Source organism: Vicugna pacos, chromosome 2, assembly GCF_048564905.1.
Source record: "Vicugna pacos chromosome 2, VicPac4, whole genome shotgun sequence".
In the NCBI taxonomy this organism is placed as follows: Eukaryota; Metazoa; Chordata; class Mammalia; order Artiodactyla; family Camelidae; genus Vicugna; species Vicugna pacos.
The window spans coordinates 13,530,173-13,549,854 of record NC_132988.1 but is presented as its reverse complement, the minus strand read 5'-3'; the positions used below and the strand labels follow the sequence as shown (position 1 = coordinate 13,549,854).

General features: G+C 48.1%; 1 protein-coding gene across 6 annotated transcripts in view; it reads left to right on the top strand.

The window, feature by feature from the left end:
- FHIP1A (FHF complex subunit HOOK interacting protein 1A) overlaps nucleotides 1-19,682 on the top strand; it is a 228,095-nt gene that overhangs the window by 207,026 nt on the left and 1,387 nt on the right. For all 6 annotated transcript variants that reach the window (XM_031692593.2, XM_072975715.1, XM_072975678.1 and 3 more), the window contains 4 exons: nucleotides 1,968-2,158; nucleotides 5,537-6,706; nucleotides 13,919-14,097; nucleotides 14,416-14,554. In XM_031692593.2, coding sequence (XP_031548453.2) covers nucleotides 1,968-2,158; nucleotides 5,537-6,706; nucleotides 13,919-14,097; nucleotides 14,416-14,554 — 1,679 coding nt within the window. The remainder of the gene's footprint in view (nucleotides 1-1,967; nucleotides 2,159-5,536; nucleotides 6,707-13,918; nucleotides 14,098-14,415; nucleotides 14,555-19,682) is intronic.

Below are 19,682 nucleotides of genomic sequence, written 5' to 3'. Positions count from 1 at the left end.
TTTTTTCGTTTGTTTTTGAAAATCGAAGGTTAAGTGCAAATTTATCATTTTATCCTTTGAAAGTTATTAAGGCCTTTGAGTGTAAAATGCTATGAAGAAAATGAAATCTCTTCTCTGCCTGGACTCAGGCACTCTCAGTCTGTCAGTCATTCATGTAAACAGGTTTTCCTCTTTCAGACGAACAGGAGCTGCAGGAGGAACAGGAGCTTAATGTTTACTGGCCCCAAACATACCCTGGAAGTTGTACTTTTATCTGTTTCACTGAATCCTTAATCATAGCTTGTATTCCTTTGTACTGCCTCTTTCTCAAAACCTAAACACAGAAACAAAAACATTCTGGTTTATTGAAGATTGTGGTTGTTCACATACAGGCTCAGGGTCTCTGGAACTGGCTCCTGCACAGACATGGGACACTTGGCTCTGGCCGTGAGACCTTCCAGTTTGTTCCATCTTTGTTTAAGTAAACAGCATGGTCTTTCTCCCTGTTAAGAAAGAAAGCTATTTAAAGGCACTTTGTTCTACCCACAAAGCCTGTGTTGTGCTCCAAGTGTGTCAGAAACAGTTGCCCGGGTTTTCTTCTTTCCAGCTTCATACTGATACCAAGAGGCTCTGATCACCAACCAAAAGCGTTTTGTGTGAAATGGGGCCCAGCGCTCCCCAGTGAGTCCTTGGCCACTATCGTACTCTGATTTGTAATAAGAACTATACGCTTAGTCTTCTCCCTGTTTCTTTTTCCACCCATCCCCTGATATCCGGGGAGGGGAGACGGGCTAGAGGTTGAATGAATCGCCAGTGGCCAATGATTCAGTCATCCATGACTCCGTAATGAAACCTCCGTAAAAACCCACAAAGACTGGGTTTGGAGAGCCTCAGGGCTGGAGGACACATGGAGACGCGCCCATGGAGGGCATGGACGCTCCGCGTCCTGTCCCATGTACCTTGCCCGGTGCATCTTGCCATCTGGTTGTTCCTGAGTTATATCCTTTTATGATAAAGCAGTGATCTAGTCAGTAAAATGTTTCTGAGTTCTGTAGGCCACTCTAGCAAAGTCATTGAACCCAAGGCAATGGTCGTTAGAACCTCTGATTTATAGTCGATTGGTCAGGAGCGCAAGTGACAACTTGGACTTGTATTGGCATCTGAAGTGTGTTGTGTGTTGAGGGTTGGGGATGGGCAGTCTTGTAGGACTGAACCCTTGACCTGTGTGTGGGGTGGGCTGCTCTCTCTGGTAGATGTTGTCGGAATTTAGTTGGAAAGAAGGACACCTTGCTTGGTGGTGTGGGGACCACCCCCTACCACTTACACACACCCCCATTGGAACTGGTGAGAGATCACCCATGAGAATACAAGAGGAGATTTGCACTATGATGGGTTCTTTGCCTTTTTCTGCCACTGTTGTCGTTTGGTACCCACTCTGAGCCAGAATTTCTGAGGTTATGAGACAAAACTATTGGAGGAGGCGCTGGCTCTGGTAGCACATTATATTGAGAAGGCAGACACAGACATAATTGTGATACTGGTAACAGTGTCTTAGGAGAGGGCTGTGAGCATCGTGGGAGGCAGAGAGCAGCTCTGTGTTGGAGTAGGAAGCCTAGAAGCCTTCCTGGAAAAGGTGACACAGAAGCTAGACTTTGTAGGGTGACCAGGCATTTGTCAGGCAAGGGAAGCGGAAGGCACACTGCAGGGGGAGGTGGCATTGGGTGCACAGGCTCAGAGGCACAGAGGGATGGCAGAGCTTTGGAGAGATGGGGCTGCGTGTGGAGATTGAAGTGTGAAGGCCCTTACAGAAGGGAGAAGCCCTTGACAAGTTTTCACAGAAGAGTGAGCCCTCAGGGCTGGCAGGATGCATGAGTGAGGTGGGGAGAAGATGAGCCACCCTGGCTGTGACTGGTCCTGGCTGTGGCTCAGGTAGTGGCTGGCTGGGAACAGACCGCACAGACACCGACGCCGGCCCTCTGTCGTTCCAGGTATCTGATCCCTTGCAATCACATGATGCTGAGTCAGCGGTGGGCCGTGAAGGAGAGAGACTGTTACTCCGTTTCTGCGGCCAAGCTGCTTGCCTTGACCCCCGTCTGCTGCTCCAGCGGGATCACCTTGACACTTGGGAACCAGGAGAGGGATTATATTCTCTGGTCAAAGTGCACACATGATAATCCAGGTAGGAGGACCTCTCTGGTACTGATCATCTTTAAACGAAAGGGTGCCAAGTTCCATCGCGCTCTCTCTCTCTCTAGGTAGACGCAGAATGATGCAGGGGGTCCCATTTCTTTTATGACTCACTAATTGGGGGTCCTCTTCTGCTTCGTAGAGAGTCATAGACACTTGCGATCAGTGTTCATTGACGTGCCCAGTTCTCACCTCGTCAGTGAGACCTTTATTTTAACTAGGCTTTCTAGGGGTCTCCTCAAAGTCCAAATATGATACGAAAACATGTACTTGATTGTCTCCTTAGACAAAATGAGGTGGGGGGTGTGGAGGTGGCTAGGGCTCAGATAGAATTCGCCCTTATTTTAATTTCCAAAGTTACCCATTTATGGATGCTTGCCTGCCCATAATATATCATTCTAAAACGTGAAATTTGTGATATGGCAACAGTATTGTTACCCTAGAGCAGGTTCTTGTCTCTCTCAGTAGAGAATTCAAGAGTGAGCCACAGTAAAGTGAAAGCAAGTTTATTTAGAGAGATACACACTCCATAGACAGTGCAGTCTGTCTTAGAAGGGAGAGCAGCCCTGCGAAAACCACATTTTATATTAAAGTGAAAGTAGATTTATTCAGAGGGATGCACACTCCATGCACAGAGTGTAGGCTGTCTCAGAAGGCCAGAGAGATGGCCCCAGGGTATGGGGTTGTCTCGGAAAGCAAGAGTGGGTTCTGAGGTTTTTATGGGTTGGGTAATTTCATAGGCAAGTGGGAGGATTATTCCAACTACTTTGGGGAAGGGGCAGAGATTTTCAGGAGTTGCCCCCCTCCTGGCCTTTTACGGTCAGGAACTATCATGGTGACTGTCGTGTGTCATTTAGCAGCTAATGTATTACAATGAGCCTATAATGAGGCTCGAGTTCTGCTGGAAGTGAATCTTCCGCCATCTTGGCCTAGTTGGTTCTAATCAGTTTATGTCGTATCTTCAATAGCTGTGTTGTTTTTTTAATGGTTGTGCCCTGCCCTCTTCCCTCCTGTCTCAAGATATGATTCATTTGATTGACCTCGTGAGGGCTTTTCATAATTACTCTGATGTGCCAGGAGTCATGGTGCCCATGTGGTTGTTGTTTGCCAGCTGTAGTAGTTGATCTCGTACAAGTAAAATTTAAATGGCGACCTGTGTCAGCTTTGGTCCTCCCTCCACAGGCAGCTGTAGCAAGGAGGCATTTGTGTGTCTTTGGTGGTCAGGAGGCTGCTTCAGTTCAGGAAGATTCTGTCTGTCCTGTGACCACTAGGAAATGGTCCAGGCCCAGTGTTGACTCCAGGTTTCCCATCTATATTTTGATAGCCCCCCTAACAATGTCATTTTGTCCACCCAGCTGTAGTCCTCTTAGATAACAGATGTTGTCTAAGAGTGGGCTGCTTGACTAAGAAAATGTCAGCATTTGTGACATAAATGTAATTTTTGGAAATTAGGGTTGTCTTACTGGTTCTTGGTTTTTAAATAAAGATACAGTGCATCGTGTAAATTAGTAATTTACACAGCAGTATAACAAGTTATATATTAAATATATTTTCCTGTTAGGGGAACTAGTATAGGTATCTTATATTTTCCTACCCAGTAATTACTTTTAAAAACATATTTAAGAAATTGATATCTTTTTTATTTACTAAAGAAGTTGTTTTAAGAATGATTCTATGGCTGACCTTTAAAAAGAGTTCAGATTTCAAGTTAAACATATGATGGTTGAGTGCCTGCAACTTGCCACGTCCCTTCTCTGTGTTATCACATTTAATCTTTTGAAGATAGCCATAGTCTCAATTTACAGAAATAGGCTCAGAGAGAGGCACTGACTGGTTCAAGGTTACCTACAGCTGGTAGTAGGTTCTCTGATTCCAGATCCCATGTTCTTCCCGCTCTCCTCCCTCTGAGGTTGCTTTCTGGTGGATAAATGTCCCCATGGTGGTTATGTGGATAAGGAGGTGGGTAGATAGACAGTTTAATTGTGCAGTGGTTAAGAGCTGAATCTCAGCTCTGCTACTGCCTTAGGCAAGTTATTTGATCTTTCTAAGCTTTTCTCCTCATCTGTAAAATAGTACCTTCCTCAAACAGTTGTTCCAGGGATGGGTGATGTAGGACATACAAAGCTGTTAGAAAATTGCCTGGTTTGTAGTAAGTGGTAAATAAATATTATCAGTAGTCAAAGTGGATAAGAGAGAGACTTTTAACAGTAGAGCTGTAAAAAATGAATTGTGTCTACCCTAGTGACATGAAAATATGTATTCTCAAAGGTTCAGTCTGAAGGGAGTCTGAAGGGACAAAAGGCTTGAAAGGTGTGGCATCGAACAAAATAAGGAGAGAGGTTGACATGAGACAGCTTCTGCTTGACTTGTGGCTCTGCCCCCGACCCATTGGGTGATCTTCGTCTCTGAGCCTCAGTTTCTTCAACTGTAAATGGAGAAAATAGTATCTCCCTATACTGTCGTTGTGAGGATTAAATTAGGGAACATTCATAAAGCACCTGTCAGGTAGTAGATGTTCAGGAAATGGTATAGTTTATATTTTCCCTTGTCTGAGTCCTTTTTCTTTTTCTAAAGGAAAATGTAAACTTAAATATGGATGTTTTCACAGCTATTTCAGTTACATGGTTGAGAACTTTTTACATCAAAGGTAGTCAGTATAATTCTTAGGTTAAAAGGGTTATTTTGGTAGTGAATATGACTTTATTGTAAGACACCATTTGGTACAATATGTACAACATCTCAGGAGTTCCTAGGAAGGTGGAATGAGTTAAACTTTTTGAAAACCCCAGGGTTTTCTAAAACACATCTCTTCTCCAAATTCATGGATTATATAGGCTTTCCAGTTTAGAGTGAGAGTAAAATTCTTTTTAATTATTACCTACTCTGTGCCAGGTACCATATTCGATATATTACCTAATAAGTTAATCCTCTCAGCAACTTGAGAGGTTGCCATTGTTGGCTTTTATTGCTCTCTCTCTCTCTTTCAATGGAGGCACTGGGGATTGAACCCAGGACCTTGTGCATGCTAAGCATGTGCGCTGCCACTGAGCTACACCCTCTCCTCTCACCCATCAAAAACTGATACCAAGTAACAGACTTCTGCTGGCAATAGCCAGTATCTGACCAGCCAGATTGGGTCTATATGTTTGTGAAGGTAGAGTTTCTGTTCTCAACTTTCCTTCTAAATGTCTAACCACTTAAAAAAAACATTATTTGGATATCATTTAATCAGAAATTATTAGAACCAAAGCAGCTGGTGGGACAGAGCCTTGGCAGCCCCGTGTGTCTCATTCCCGTCCACTGCTGGGTCCCCCCCTCCTCGTGAGCGTCAGAAGGGGGCCGGTTCTGACTTGTGTGTCTCCCGGGCCAGGGCCCACGGAGCAGCCGCTGCCCGAGGCCTTCCCGCCGTCGGCCTGCATCGTGGAGTACGGCAAAGCCCTGGACATCAGCTACCTGCAGTACCTGTGGGAGGCCCACACCAACATCCTCCGCTGCATGCGGGACTGCCACGTGTGGTCCGCCCTGTACGACGGGGACTCCCCCGACCCCGAGGCGCTTTGCCTGAGTCTGCCGGCTCCGTCCGAGGAGAGGGCTCCGAGCTCCGCCCACGCCGTGCTCGGGCTCCCGCAGCCACGCCCCCGGAAGATGGGGCCCCCGCGGGCTCCCGGAAAGGAGAAGAGCCACACGGAGCTGGAGTGGGACGACAGCTACGACACTGGGATCTCCTCGGGGGCGGATGCGGGCTCCCCGGGGCCCTACGAGGATGCGGAGAGCTCGGGCCCCCCCGCCCCGGTCGACCCCCCCAGACATATCCAGGAGATGAAGAAGAACGCCATCCTGCTCTTCAAAGGCGCCTACATCGAGGAGTCCGACTTTCAGGATGACGTGATGGTGTACAGGCTGTGTGCCGAGAAGGACGCGGAGGACACCAGGAGCTCACGGGAGGACCCTGAGGGACCCCCAACCCCAGCCCAGACCGCAGTCCAGAGCCCGCCTGTGAACAACGGCCCCCTGCCCGGCCCTCAGCCAGAGTCAGAGTCAGAGTCAGAGTCAGAGGAGGAACAGAATAGGGATGATTCGGACGAGGTTCACAGTGTGTCCAGGGAACCGGAACCAGAGAAAGAGCCCGAAGTTGCCCTAGAACCGGACTCCGAGGTAGCAGCCCCCACCTCCAGGGCTGAGCAGGGTGCGCACCCGACGGTGACTAACCCCGAGGGTGAAGACTTCATTGCCCAGTATGACCAGATCATTAAGGAACTGGATTCTGGCACCGAGGGCTTTTTGGAGCAGAGTTTCTCCACACCTGATCCCTTGCCTCTCACAAAAGAGCCTGATGGGGAGGGAGAGGAGAGCAAAGGAGGAGAGGAGGAGGGAGAGGAGGAAGGGAGGAAGGAGCCGGAAGAGGAGGAGGAGGATGACTTCGAGGCTTTCATATCTGAGACTCCTGCCGCAGAGACCCAGCCGTCCCCATTTGGGGCCAGAGATGAAGCTGCCTTTGCCAGTCAGCGTCCTGCGAGGACTCAGAGCACGCCGTTTACAGGTGACACTCTTAATTGCTTTGTGGTTTCTGCTTTTGAAAGTACTTGTACGTATTGTACCAGAAGAGTAAGGTAGGTAAAGGTAAGAAGCATGATCACTTTACCTAACAGAGGGGTGAAGCTATTGTAAGGAGCAGGGAGGGGTGGTTTCATTTTTCAAAAAATTTCATTCACTCGCAATGATTGTCTTGGTTGTTTTTTTTTTCCCTAGCAAATTAGAGGTTAAATTTTGCTGCTGAGTAACTTCCCTTGGTATGTCTTTGATAAAACCATAGGACTGATTAAGCCACACAGAAAAGGCTGTCTCAGTATTTAATAGCCTTATTTCCTTTAGTCTAATTTATATTTTTCTCAGCATTTGTTTTTATGCATATTTAAAAAAAATTTACAATTTCTGCCACTGAAATGTGTGCTTTATGAGGACACGGGGGTTGGCTTATTCTTGGCTGTCTTCTAGACCTGAACAGTGGACAGAGTACATAGTAGGTGCTCAGAACACCTTGAATCAGTGTAGCTGTGTACACACATCAGAGGGAGGCCATTGGGGTTAGTAGTGTCTTTGCCTGGGAGCTCATTTCAGTTAATCACAAAATCTTCATACAAAAGTAAATAGAGTGGACCTACATAAACTCATCACTGTACCACAGGATGAGTGTGTTCCCATGATATACCCCTAACAGCAGGGAGAAATCATGGAAGAGGCAGAGGGACAGGAGAGGGTATCAGGTAAATGGATTGGTGTGAGGAATTATGGTAGAATTTTCATTAAATTATTAGCTAAGTAAAATTGTTACTGAACTGAGGTTCGGTTGCTTGCCACTGAAAAGCCAGTTCTTGAGAGACAAGTATTGGTAGGAAAGGAAAGATTGCATTATTCAAGGGGCTGGCAGCCTGGGGCGAAGATGGACTCATGTTCAAAAGTCAACTGCCCCCCGGGTGAACAGAGGGCAAGCGCTTTTAAAGGAGAGTGTCAAGGGGGCATAGGTGGAGGGAGGGCTACATGCAGAACAGCACAGTCAGCTCTGACAATCATCTTAAAATTAGACATGCGGAGGTCTGATCAGGGTCATCTTGATTGTTTTAAGTACAGTTAATCTTCAGTTCCAGGGTCGGTTTGTTCCCATCTCTTTGAGGCCAGTTCTCGAGATTGTGTCATGGCTACAGTCTGGTCAGCATGCAGTTAACTTCTTCCACCTGGTGGGGTTTCAGTCTCTGTAAAACAGCTGAAAGGACATGGCTCAGAATATTATCAACAGCCCTTGAGGAGGAACTAAAGGCCCTTGACTCTGTTTAATGGCTAAACTCTTATTATTTTTGTCTTGCTTGACTGTATTCCTTTACTTTTGTATTTTGTCGTTTCTCTGATTAAATTTATTCTTCAGCTAAAGTTTTTCTACAGACGAGAGGCAAGTGGAGGACATGGTGGGTGGTGGTGGGGTTTTTCCTGGGAAGGCCCCACAGGATCCTGCTCCATCACAAAATCTGAACCTGCAAATCATGGTACACGGGGACCTGGCACAGAGGAGGTTCCTCAGGCTCAGGGACATCTGGGGTGGGACCCTTGAATGGTTTTCAGTTAGAGGAAAGGTCCCTGAAGGAGCTGGCATCTCAGAGGGACAGACTGGTCTTGGGGTCTGGCCTGTGGAAGAATGCTGGCTCTGGCCCTTCCTGCCATGTGGCCTTGGTGCCCTAACCCTGGGACGACTAAATGTGATGCTCAGGTGGGGTGGGGGCTGTGTCATCACTGTTATCACAGGCAGCCCGCAGCAGCCTCAGCTGAGGCCTGTCCTTCCCTGGCCGGCAGGGAGCAGCTTGGTGGGGAGAGACCACGCCCCTACCTCCCTGGGGTCACCCAAAATACATGAAATTATAGCACTTCCAGGTCAGCTGGCAGGTGTAACATCATTTCAAGGAGCTCTTCCACCCTCCTCCAACATTTATTACTCTGTTTGCTGGTGCCTGAAAATTTATTTAAACAGGGAGAAAGCTTTTAATTCCACAATGAAAAGGCTTGAGGTTCTAGCAGAGATAACAGTTCAGTGCAAATGGATTTTAATTAATTTTCAATCAGTCGTATGATATCACTTATATGTGGAATCTAAAAAAATAAGACAAATGAACTTATTAACAAAACAGAAATGGACTCCTAGACATAGAAAACAAACTTACAGTTACCAGCTGGGAAAGGGGGTGGGAAGGGATAAATTGGGAATTCGAGATTTGCAGATACTAACTACTATATATAATAGATAAACAACAAGTTCATACTGTATATATAGTACAGGGAACTATATTGAATATCTTATAGTAACTTACGGTGAAAAAGAATATGAAAATGAATATATGTATTTCCATGTATGACTGAAGCATTGTGCTGTACACCAGAAATTGACACATTATAAACTGACTATACTTCAAAAGTAAAAAAAAAAAAAATATATATATATATATATATATATATATAAATTCAATCAGTCAATCATAAGTACAAAGGGTCAAATAATCTGGCTTTTCCTAATTGCTATGGGAAGAGGGAAGGGAGGCACTGAAGGCAGGGCAGAGAGCTTAGTGGGAGGGAAGGGGACAGAAGTGACCCAGCTCAGCCCCAGTTCTGCCCCCGGGGTTACTCTCACCTAGCAGGAGTCCCAGCTTTGTCTGCAGTGTTCTCCAGGACATCAGGGCTACCCACCGCTAATGAAGATTGTTCTTTAGAATGCCAGCTTGCTTATAAAGGAGCTTCATCCCTGGGAAATATGTAAATTGAGGAAACAAAGTATAGCTTAGGGGGAAAAAAAAAGTGAATACACCGCTTGTTCAATAGCATCAATATTTTGAATGATACACCTGAGAACAAAACAATCTGAGTTTTCTGACACATATAGGTAATTTTAGCTAAAGCCTCTCCTTTTTCCTCCTTTGAAACTTGTATATGGCTTCAGGAAACGTACTTTCTCCTTCCATGTATCCAAGCTTTGTAGTTTCTGAATTTCTGAATCTGTTCTGCAGCCTTTGGCTTAACTCACCTCTCTCCATGGCATCCTGATTTCCGCTGAAATGAATCTGCTTCTCAGCAAAGTCAAAGCATCCCATTTCATTGATCTAATTAATTGTATTTATTCATGGATTCAGCAATCTTTTATTGATCTCCAAATGTTTGGCAGGTTCTGTGCCAGTTACCAAGGACACAAAAATGAAGGGACCTGTAGACTTTCAGAGGAGACGTAAACAAAGAACAGTACTCTCTTCGTGAGAGATGTGTAGCAGTCATTGTATCTGCATTTTTGGGGAGCTCAGTGGGAGGGGTTGGGGTGGGAAAGACTTCACAGAGGAGGAACAGAGTGACCAGAAGCCTCTGGGTAAAAGTGGCGGAGGATGACAGTCCAGGCGGAGGAAATGACAAGTGAAGACAAAGGAGCCTGACAGCTCCTGGACGTGATGGGCACGGATCATGGGAGGCAGAGAGGAAGCCACAAAGCTAGTTGATGCCAGCTCATGGCGGCCCTCGGGCCAAGCTGAGGAATGGTGGTCTTGTGCTCCCGGCACTGAAGATGCCTTCAAAGTATTAGAGTTGGTGAATGATGTGACCAGATCTGTATTTGGAAAGGAAAAAGCTAGCTTGGAGAGCATGGAGAGAGCACTGGGGAGAGGTTGGCACCAGGAAGAGCAAAGTAAGAGACACGTCATCGTGTCCGAATTGAGAATGCGCCAGTAATAATGCCCCTGGGAACATTTTCACAGCTGTGCTCACACGGATGTGCCAAGATGTGTACACAGAGGTGTTCACTGCACCATTATTTGTAATAGAAAATGGCCAGGAGTAACCTAAGTGTCCACCAGGAGGGGACTGCTTTTGCTAATGCAATACCCATGGCAACCGAATATCTTGTGAATGAGTGACACAGCTCTGTGTGTGCTGCTGTGGGGTGTCTCTGGGATATAAGGTGCAGTGGAAAACCAGGGGGCTGAATGGTGTTTAGACAAGGTTGTCATCTTGTCATTTGTTTAAAAAATAGTGTTGTTTTTTTTTTACACCAGGAGATCGACACATGCACAACACACACGCGCGCACACACACACACACGCGCGCGCACACACACACACACACACACACACCCACCCCAGGATTCAAGACAGTGCATTGGTTGAGAATATGGGAGCTGGAAACAGATGGCCTGAATTAAAATTGTGACACCTTCATGTACCACCTGTGCACTGGGCATTCTGTGTCATCTTTAAAGGGGGGTAAATAATAAGCACACTTTGTAGGTTGTGAATATTTAAGCTCACTGGTACATGGAAAGTGCGTAGAACACTGCCTGGCACATAACGTGATTAATAAATGTTTTCAAGGATAAATCAGTTATTAGTTTATGATAGGCATAGAAGTTTATTAGTTTTATTATACACGTATTTCTGGAAGAATACACTTGGATCTGTTAACAGGGGTTGCCTCCAGGCAGGAGGCCTGTTCTTTATAATTCCGGTACTGTTGGAAGAAAAAAAAATTAATCATTTTAATCTTTAAAACAGAAACTGTTTCTAAGTCCAACAGTTGGCAGAGGTGGTGGCAGAGGTGCTGGTTTGCCTTCGGGAGACGGTTCCAGGGTGGAAGCGATGGGGCGGGGCCAGGGCAGGGCCAAGCCAGGGGCGGGGCCAGGGCGGGGCATAGTGGCGGCTCCTCCCACATCTGGGAAACTCGGGGTTGGGGGTGTTACACTGAGGAGAGAAGGCAACGACAGGGAGGGGTGGTGGACACAGTGTTAGTCGTTCTGAAAATTCAGTATTTTACAGGTGGGGAATTTATGTGTCTTCCTAGAGGAAGGGGGGAAAAGCTATCTCATCTCCCATACACACTATGGCTTTCTGAACTATAGCTGAGTTTTCTCATTTTCAGCTGCTTGCCAGGCTCTCCTAGCAACTGCTTTTTGCTAAGCAGGTTTTTTTTTTTTTTAACTGCTAGAAATCAACTAAAAATAAAATAGGAACTTGTAAAGGTTTAATATATGTCTCTTATTGCACATGCCTAAGAAATTGTAATTAATGTCGTTAGTGGATTACAATGACAGTCTGCTGATCTTGACCTACTAGCCTGTCGTTCAGGTGAGACAGTTATGACACCTCCTCTCCGCAGGGCGCGGGGTTCAGGCTGGGTTTTTCCCTCACTCACAGCAGCGATGGACCATAGATGCTCTCCGCGGCCACCGCATGGTTCAGCGGTCGTGTTTGTAGGATAGCCGGAGGAGGCCAAGTATAGTGAAGGGAAGTTGAGCGCTCATATTAAGGAGATCTGTTTTATAGGAGGTGCTTCCCTCCCAAGTGTCACTTAATTCACCTGTCTTTGCTCTTCTGGAAGGAAAGAAATGCTGAGCCCTACAGGACTGTGGGGGAGTGGTGAGAGGGGATGGGAAAAGACTGGGTGCGGGCTTGAGTGAGGACAGCAGCCTTCTCCTTGTAGATCTTCCTGGAGGGCTAGAATTAAGAAGAGCTACCTACCGGCAACATTTCTGGGGTTCTGGATGGGATCTCATCAAATTGCTTTCAGAGTGGGGTTCCAATCTAGAGTTTCTGGATGTGTTTGGCAAACTCTCCCACTTTTGTTCTGTAAGCAGGGGCTCCCCAGAGGCTTTCTGCTCAAGAGTTCATTGACCTCCTGTGTCATGGAAAGTGACTCAGGAGCTCAGCCCCCTCCCAAGGATGGGGAAGTGGGGGCTAATCTCAACATACAGGCGAGAGTCTCTTCTATTTCGAGGCCTGGTAGAGTCCTCCTCCACATTCCTTGTACTGGGAACATTGCTATTACCCCCTGCTCCTTGCCTGCCTGGGTAAGAGGCTTAGTTAGTCCCTTTCCTCACAGACCTCTTGTTTCTGTTTCTTTCTTTCTTTTTTTTAATTGAAGTATAGTCAGTTACAATGTGTTAGTTTCTGGTGTACAGCACAATATCCTAGTCATGCATATATATATATATATATACATATATTCATTTTCTTATTATTTTTCATTAAAGGTTATTATCAGATATTGAATATAGTTCCTTGTGCTATACAGAAGAAATCTGTTTTATTTTGTTTTTTAAACTATGACTGTTTCTTGTAGAGGATTTATCCTCTTACACCTCGTGAGGAAATGTGTCTTTGTTAAACTCTTATTAATGTTGGTGAAATCTTCATAAGGCATGTTTATTCATCAAGGGTTATGTGCTTTTGTTATAAATATGCCATGGTTTAGTGGCATCATCAATAGCTCCAGTGGGGAAAAGAGAAAATTCTCATTGATTTTGCTTAATGGACCACTTTTATGGTGAAAATGGGAAACATCTTCAAGTAATTTTTTAAACGCAGGATTTATTTTCTTGATTTTCTCTGTCTTCAGTGAACTCAAACATAAAGCATATTATTCTTCTAGTGACCCAATTTAGTCAAAGCTGCTTTTTGCCTAATTTTCTTTCTTTCTTTTTTTTTTTTTTTTTTTACAAACTGCTTTTATAGTCATAGGGAGTTCCCTTAAGGAAGCTACTACACGCCAAACTATAGCTCCCCAAACCGAGTCCCTTTCCCCTCTCTCCTGTCCCCTCTCCTCTCTCCCTTGTACCTGAAAATGAAGCATGACCCTAAAGTTATGGCCATGCTGCGTTCACTCCTCACTTTTCTTTTGATTCTTCCATGTTGTGACATTAATGAGACAGAATCTTTCTCATGGTACTTATTGGGGACAGACAATCCCTGTTCACAAAGCTATTGTTTGGTAAACACAGTTGGTGTGTGTTTGCTATTTAATAAGACGAAGGTTTTTTTTTTTTTTCACTAAGACTTCTGAAGGGCTCTAATGTTTGCATGAAGCCCTACAGGACGCAGCATCACAGGACGATGAATGGCATGTCTTTGAGCACTGGCAGCCCCAAGAAATACAGAAATAGTGTGGAAAGTATATTTTGACTTTAAAAATTATTTGTCATCTGTTTTTTTCAAGGTCTATGATAATTTTCAAAGGATTGAAACTGCTCCCAGCATCAGAATGCTAGCTCCCATGCACGTGTTCCTGCTTTCTTTTTGTGGCGGTGGTCGGGATTGGAGGCAGGAGAAGACCTGGCCGCATTTGCCGCCTTTGTATTTGATTTGCACCTGGTGGGCCAGTGGGGGCTCCCGTGGCTCCTTGGTTTTGGGGGAGAGATGTCCCGTGCGCCCAGCCAGCCCTGAAGCCTCGTGTCCTTCCACAGGCCCGTTCATCAGTGTGGTCCTCTCCAAGCTGGAGAACATGCTGGACAACTCCTTGCACGTAAACTTGCTGCTTATTGGCATCATCACTCAGCTGGCCAGCTACCCGCAGCCCCTCCTGCGCTCCTTTCTGCTCAACACCAACATGGTCTTCCAGCCCAGCGTCCGCTCCCTTTACCAGGTACCCCCTGCTGCCTGAGATGCGGCTGAGCCGACTCCTCCCCTCCTCCCCCCGCCCCTGTCACGCTGCTGTTGTCCAAAAACCCTCTGTTCTAATCCATTTGCTCCCCTTCCCTGTCCCGTTACGCTGGGGGTGGTGTTGATGATTCTAGAAAAACCGCAAAGCTCTGTTTAGTTTGATGTCCCGAGAGTGCCCTCCCAAGAACACCCCGGCAGTGAGGAACCTGCAGGGGCAGAGGCTGTGCCTGGCAGATGTGTTGGTAACGGCGGGCGGAATTCTGTTGTGAAGCATTAACGACATTAGTGCTGGTTTTGACAGGTCCTCGCATCTGTGAAAAACAAGATCGAGCAGTTTGCTTCCGTGGAGAGAGACTTCCCAGGCCTCCTCATCCAAGCCCAGCAGTACCTGCTCTTCCGCGTGGACGTGTCCGACCCGAGCCCCGAGGCACTGACCAAAGGTCCGCCGGGTTCCTCCCCTGTGTCTCTCCATCACCCGCTCCTCCGGTTCCCCAGCTTCTCGACTTGGGGTCGCAGGTGCTGCACCAGCTCCTGGATCCTAAAAGCAATGAATAGATTTCCATTTTTACCCAACAGGGAGGTACCTCTTCTGAGTGTCCTTAAACCAAAAGGCAGGTCTGCCCTGACCGCACCTGGCCTGGTCCCCGTTTGGAGGGCCTAGCAGGGCATTTGTTTTCGTAACTCAGAGTAGTTGTGAGAAGGAGCGACGTGGGGTTATTGACAGGCTAGTAGAAATAACTTAGTGCATATGGGCCAGAAAGCAGTGTTACGTGCACACCCTGAGCCATTTTTTGGCCAGTCCTACCCCGAGGAGGACATCCATTCTCTTTATTATGTTTCCAGAGACTCTCAGGCCTCAAGTAAATGTGCTTTAGGGCTGTAGAAGGTAGAAAGCATTCGTCTGGACCGGGAGTAGTAAAGTTTATATGCACCTTGAGCCTCTGGAGAGCACCCTTCCAGCTGCTCCAGGGCCCTGGCCGAGCGGTTGGTGGGGAGGGCGGCGTGGGGGGAGCAGAGCCACCAGGCCTTGCTGAAGGTCAGCTTGCACAGATGTGACGGCAGTTGTCTTTGGAGCTGTGGCTTTGGCCTTGGCAAGTGCAGACCAGGGGATGGCCCCTATCGCCCTGGCTTTTGCTTCTCTCCCCCAGGACAAGTCAGGCTTCTTCGTGGCGGGTGAGCCGTGGAGGGAGCGGGGCTCTCAGTCCTGGGCTAAAGCATGTGACCGGAAACGATGCGGAGCGCGAGGCAGAAAGTTCACTCGGGCAGCTTTGACGCTTCGAGGGCTTGACCTTGCCTCTGTGTAGCTGTTTGATCTTGGTCACTTTGCATCTCTGGGCCTCATGTTCTTCAGCTCTTAAGTGAAGGGTTTTCCCTCCATCTCTGGAGCCCTTTCTGGCTGTAGGACTCTGGGCGTGACGGGCCTAAGGGCACTGCAAGGCAGACTTTGAAAGAAACGGGGGCCTTCTGTCTCTGGGGAAATGCAGGGGCTGCTTTGAGCATTGACCCTGGAGAAGAGGGAGGGAGACCACCTCCATGTCTGTGGGAAGGTGGCCTGCGGGCCCCATGTGGCCTCTCCTAGCAGTGTGGACAGCTGGCCTGTTGGCTGTGTCCCTCCTGAGCAGGGGGCCATGCTGCCGAGACTCACCCCATGGGAGGATATGCATCAGTTAGCATTTGTACAAAATAAACCACCACAGAAACTCCAGGGTTCAAAACAAAGCCATCACTTGGGCTTGTGAATCTGTGTGGTCGCCCTGGTGACCTGCTGGTCCCGGCCACGAGGCTGATGTTGGCGGGATTGGCTCGTGGGCTGCCATCAGCGGGTGGCCTTCCTCACGTCGGTGGCTGCGGGCCAGGGCGATGGGGATGACAGGGCCTGTGTTTCTCATCATCCAGCAGGTTAGTCCTGGCTTGTCAGCTTCATGGCTGTAGGATTGCAGGAGCACACAGAATCTCTTGGAGCTGTTGCTTGGAACCCCACAAGGTCGATTCCTCTGCATTCTGTTGGCTGAGCCCAGAGCAAACCCCCACCTCTCAATGTAAAGAGTTGCAGGGACTTACGGCCATTTCTGCAGTGTCTTCAAGTTGCACTCCAGGCTTGGTCTTCATTTGTATTTTGCAATTTGTAAAGTGCTTTCCCAATTTTTATTTTCGAACAGCATTGTGCACGGCATTGTGCAGTGGGCACCGGAGAGGTGCCATTAGCTTCATTTTTTTAAAGGATTTTTTTATTTATTCATTTTTAATTTTTTTAATGGAGGTGCTGGGGATTGAACCAGGACCTCACGCATGCTAAGCATGTGCTCTACCGCTGAGCTATACCCTCCTCCTGCCCCTGTTGGCTTCATTTTCATAAGCAGGAAGCTGAAATTAGAGGCCCAGGGTGGTCAGCCAGGATCACAGAGCTCAGGGGCCTGGTTTGAGGATCCGAGGACACATACCCTGGCCAGCCCCCTGGACCCACACCATCTGGGTGAGGGTGGGGGGCGCTCACACTGTGTGCTCTGTCCTGTGCTTCAGGCTGTGTGATGACTGTGGCTGCCAGATATGTGTCTGGGGACCTTGTTCCCACCACATAGGTTGTCAGATTGGGCAGCACTGGTGGATGGTTTCTAAGGTCTGTGACGTCCCAGGGGTGCAGACTTGTAGGCAGCTTCTCTCGGGATAGAAGACTTCCTTTGATGGAGTTTTCCAGATTAACCTCCTCACTTCTTTCAGGTTAGCAAAGTGACTCCCTCCCCTCAACTTTAAAATTCTCTAAACTCGCAGAACATCAAAGGTTTCTGTCCCCTTGGACAGAGCTCACTCCCAAAGCATCGTGTGGGATGTGATCGCCTCTCAATGAGTTGAATCTGGCGGCCTCATTCTCACCGGGACACAGGACAGTGAATGACCAGAGCCCTGTCACAGGCCGTGTCCTGGGGGCCCAGAGTCTCTGTGCAGTGCCGCATCTAACACCGGGGAACGGATGTCTCTCCTGACCTCTCATGTCTTTGCAGTCATCTTGAAAACCCTTTGTGCGGCTTTGCGGACCCAGGGCAGCGTTTTGGGAGATGGCTCCCGATTCTGACACTGATGCATACCTCCCCGCCTCCCCTCCTCTCCTGCAGACACCGTGCCTGCTCGTGGGGTCCCTTTACGCTGGGCGTAGCTCAGGGGCCCACAGCTGGGGCTGCTCCCTCGCCCAGGCCCTCCGCCCGCGGCCTCCCGGCAGCCCTGGTGCAGGACAGGCCTCCTCACTAATGCCTCAGGCAGGGGTCAGAGTCCCTGAGACTCCTCACTTCCTGTGCCCCCCGCCACGCTGTCACTGCTGACACTGTTGGTCTCTGAGGCTCGGCCCCTCGCCAGGCTTTTCGTTTTCCTCTCGAGTACTTTCCATGTGGTATTTACTTTCAGTATTCAGAGTCCTTTCACTGATCTCTGGTTCTGGAAGGGGGTTGGGAAGGCATTATCCCCATTTTACAGAAAAGGAAGCTGAGTCACATGGTTAGCTGGTTGCCAGGTGGGGGCTGTGGCTTGGGGCTGCTGGTTTTTAGAGCTCAGTGGTGCTTTGCGACTCACAGAAGGCCAGCCCCCTGCTGACGGAACGGAACCACTGTGGGGTGTCCGTGCCACTCCTCCAGCTCCCTCACTGGGTGGCACCTGCCTTCATTCATTAGTGGACAATTTTAGTTCCTGGACTCAACTGGGTAAATGAGCTTGAGCAATGACACTTTAAAAATTCATAGATCAAGCTGGATAAATGACCCACAAAAGCCCTCTTGGGGGAAAGAGACGAATTTGAAACGGGAAGATGGAGATGAAATGAACCTGCTCCGGGGAGATCAGGTGTCGGGAAGACCTGACGTGGGTTGCTTCCTCCCCTTGTTCATTCAGCAAGTGCTTATTAGTCTCCCCTGTGAATCAGGAAGTGCGCTGGGGGCCACGAAGGACACATCATGTAGGGGCTCAGCTCTCAGAAACCTCAAGGCCTAGCTGAGGAGAAAGAACCTAAACCACAAGGCAAGGCTGAAGGGCACTGCAGCCCTGGTCGGGAAGTAAACGAGTGGGGGCTGGAGCAGGGGACCACTTCCTGGGCAGGAAGTCGAGGTGCTTTGTGAAGTCAGCGGCAGCTGAATTGATGGTGATATGATGGTTGACACCTTGTGTCGTGATACCTATTGACTCATTTAATCCCTAACAACTGTGAGCTTTTGACAGATGAGGACATGGAAGCAGAGAGGTAGAGCAAATTGCCTGTCGTCACTCCGCCAGTAAGTGGCAGAGTCTGTGCTCTTAGCTACTGCACTGGTCCCTTCAAGCCTGGTGAGGTTTAGGTGTGCAGAGCCGTGGGGAAGGCATGCTGGGGGTGGGGACCCGGTGTGAGCAGTGTGCGTCTCAGTCTGGGGCTTGTGCCCATGGTGTCCCGTTCCCCACCATATCCAGGCCAGCTTCCCTGGTGAGCCTCATGGGACCCTTTGGAGAGCTGAGTGGCTGGAGGGCTGGGGTGGGGTTCTGAGGCACGGTCCTCAAGACTGGCAGTGTCCTCGAGGATGTCAACACTTTTGTCCTCACTCTGTTGTCAGGACATCTTGTGAGTTTCTGCTGAAAGGTGGCAGCAGATTCTCCACGTTTCCAGTTAATTATGGCACGAACTGTGATAAGCTCTAATCTAAAAGGATATTTAAAGCAGTAAAGTGGAGGACTTTTTTTTTTTTAACATTGAAGACTATACTAGTGAGATGTGGAAAGAACTATAAATGTCAAGAATTTTTAGTACTGTAGTTAACGACACTCTGAGAGGAGTGTTAAAAAACGGGGCTGAATTCTAAAAAGCAGCCAAAGTAATGAAGAGCTGGAATATAATGATTTATAAGGAGTAATGAGTCTGTTTGAGTTGGGGGCAGAAGGCATAAATAATTCCTATAAATATAAAGGCCAGAGATGCTGAGGAATTAAACAGTTGGGAAAGTCAAACTGTTTTAATTGGTAGAACTATTTAGATGTGAAAATGCAAATCACTTGAACATGTTGAAGTTTGGGCTCATATGGTCTTAGGCTTACATTAGACCTGAGACTGAGCTCGAAAGCCCTGGAAAGTTTCCTCAAGTGGAAGGTCCAAGCCACTCGCTGCCACCAGACGCCCACGGTTAAGAGAAGTTCCTGGTCTGGTCTCACTGGCACCCAGCTTCCTGTCCATCATCCCCAACGTTTAAGAGGCAAATTCCATTCTGTTCTCCACAAAGGCTGGAGGTGCCAGCCAGAAGCAGCTGGGGGTGGCCAGGAGGCCCCAGAGGCTGGAGCCCGGGCCAGATGTGTAGCCCAGTCTGCCTTCTGCAGCTCTGCCGGGCAGTCAGGGCTTAGCTGGCCAAGGCAGGATGGGCTCCCCGACAACGGGAGCTGGGGAGCAGGTGGAGGCCCTGGACACCCCTAAATAACACGCTGAGCTGAGTCTTCACTTGTGGACGCAGCGGCAGGAGATGCCTTTTTTTCCGTCTCGCCGCCAGACCCCCATGTCCTAGGCATGGAGGGTTCTTGATAAACATATTCCTGCCACAGTTTCTGCGTGAAGTTCCTCATACAGAACTT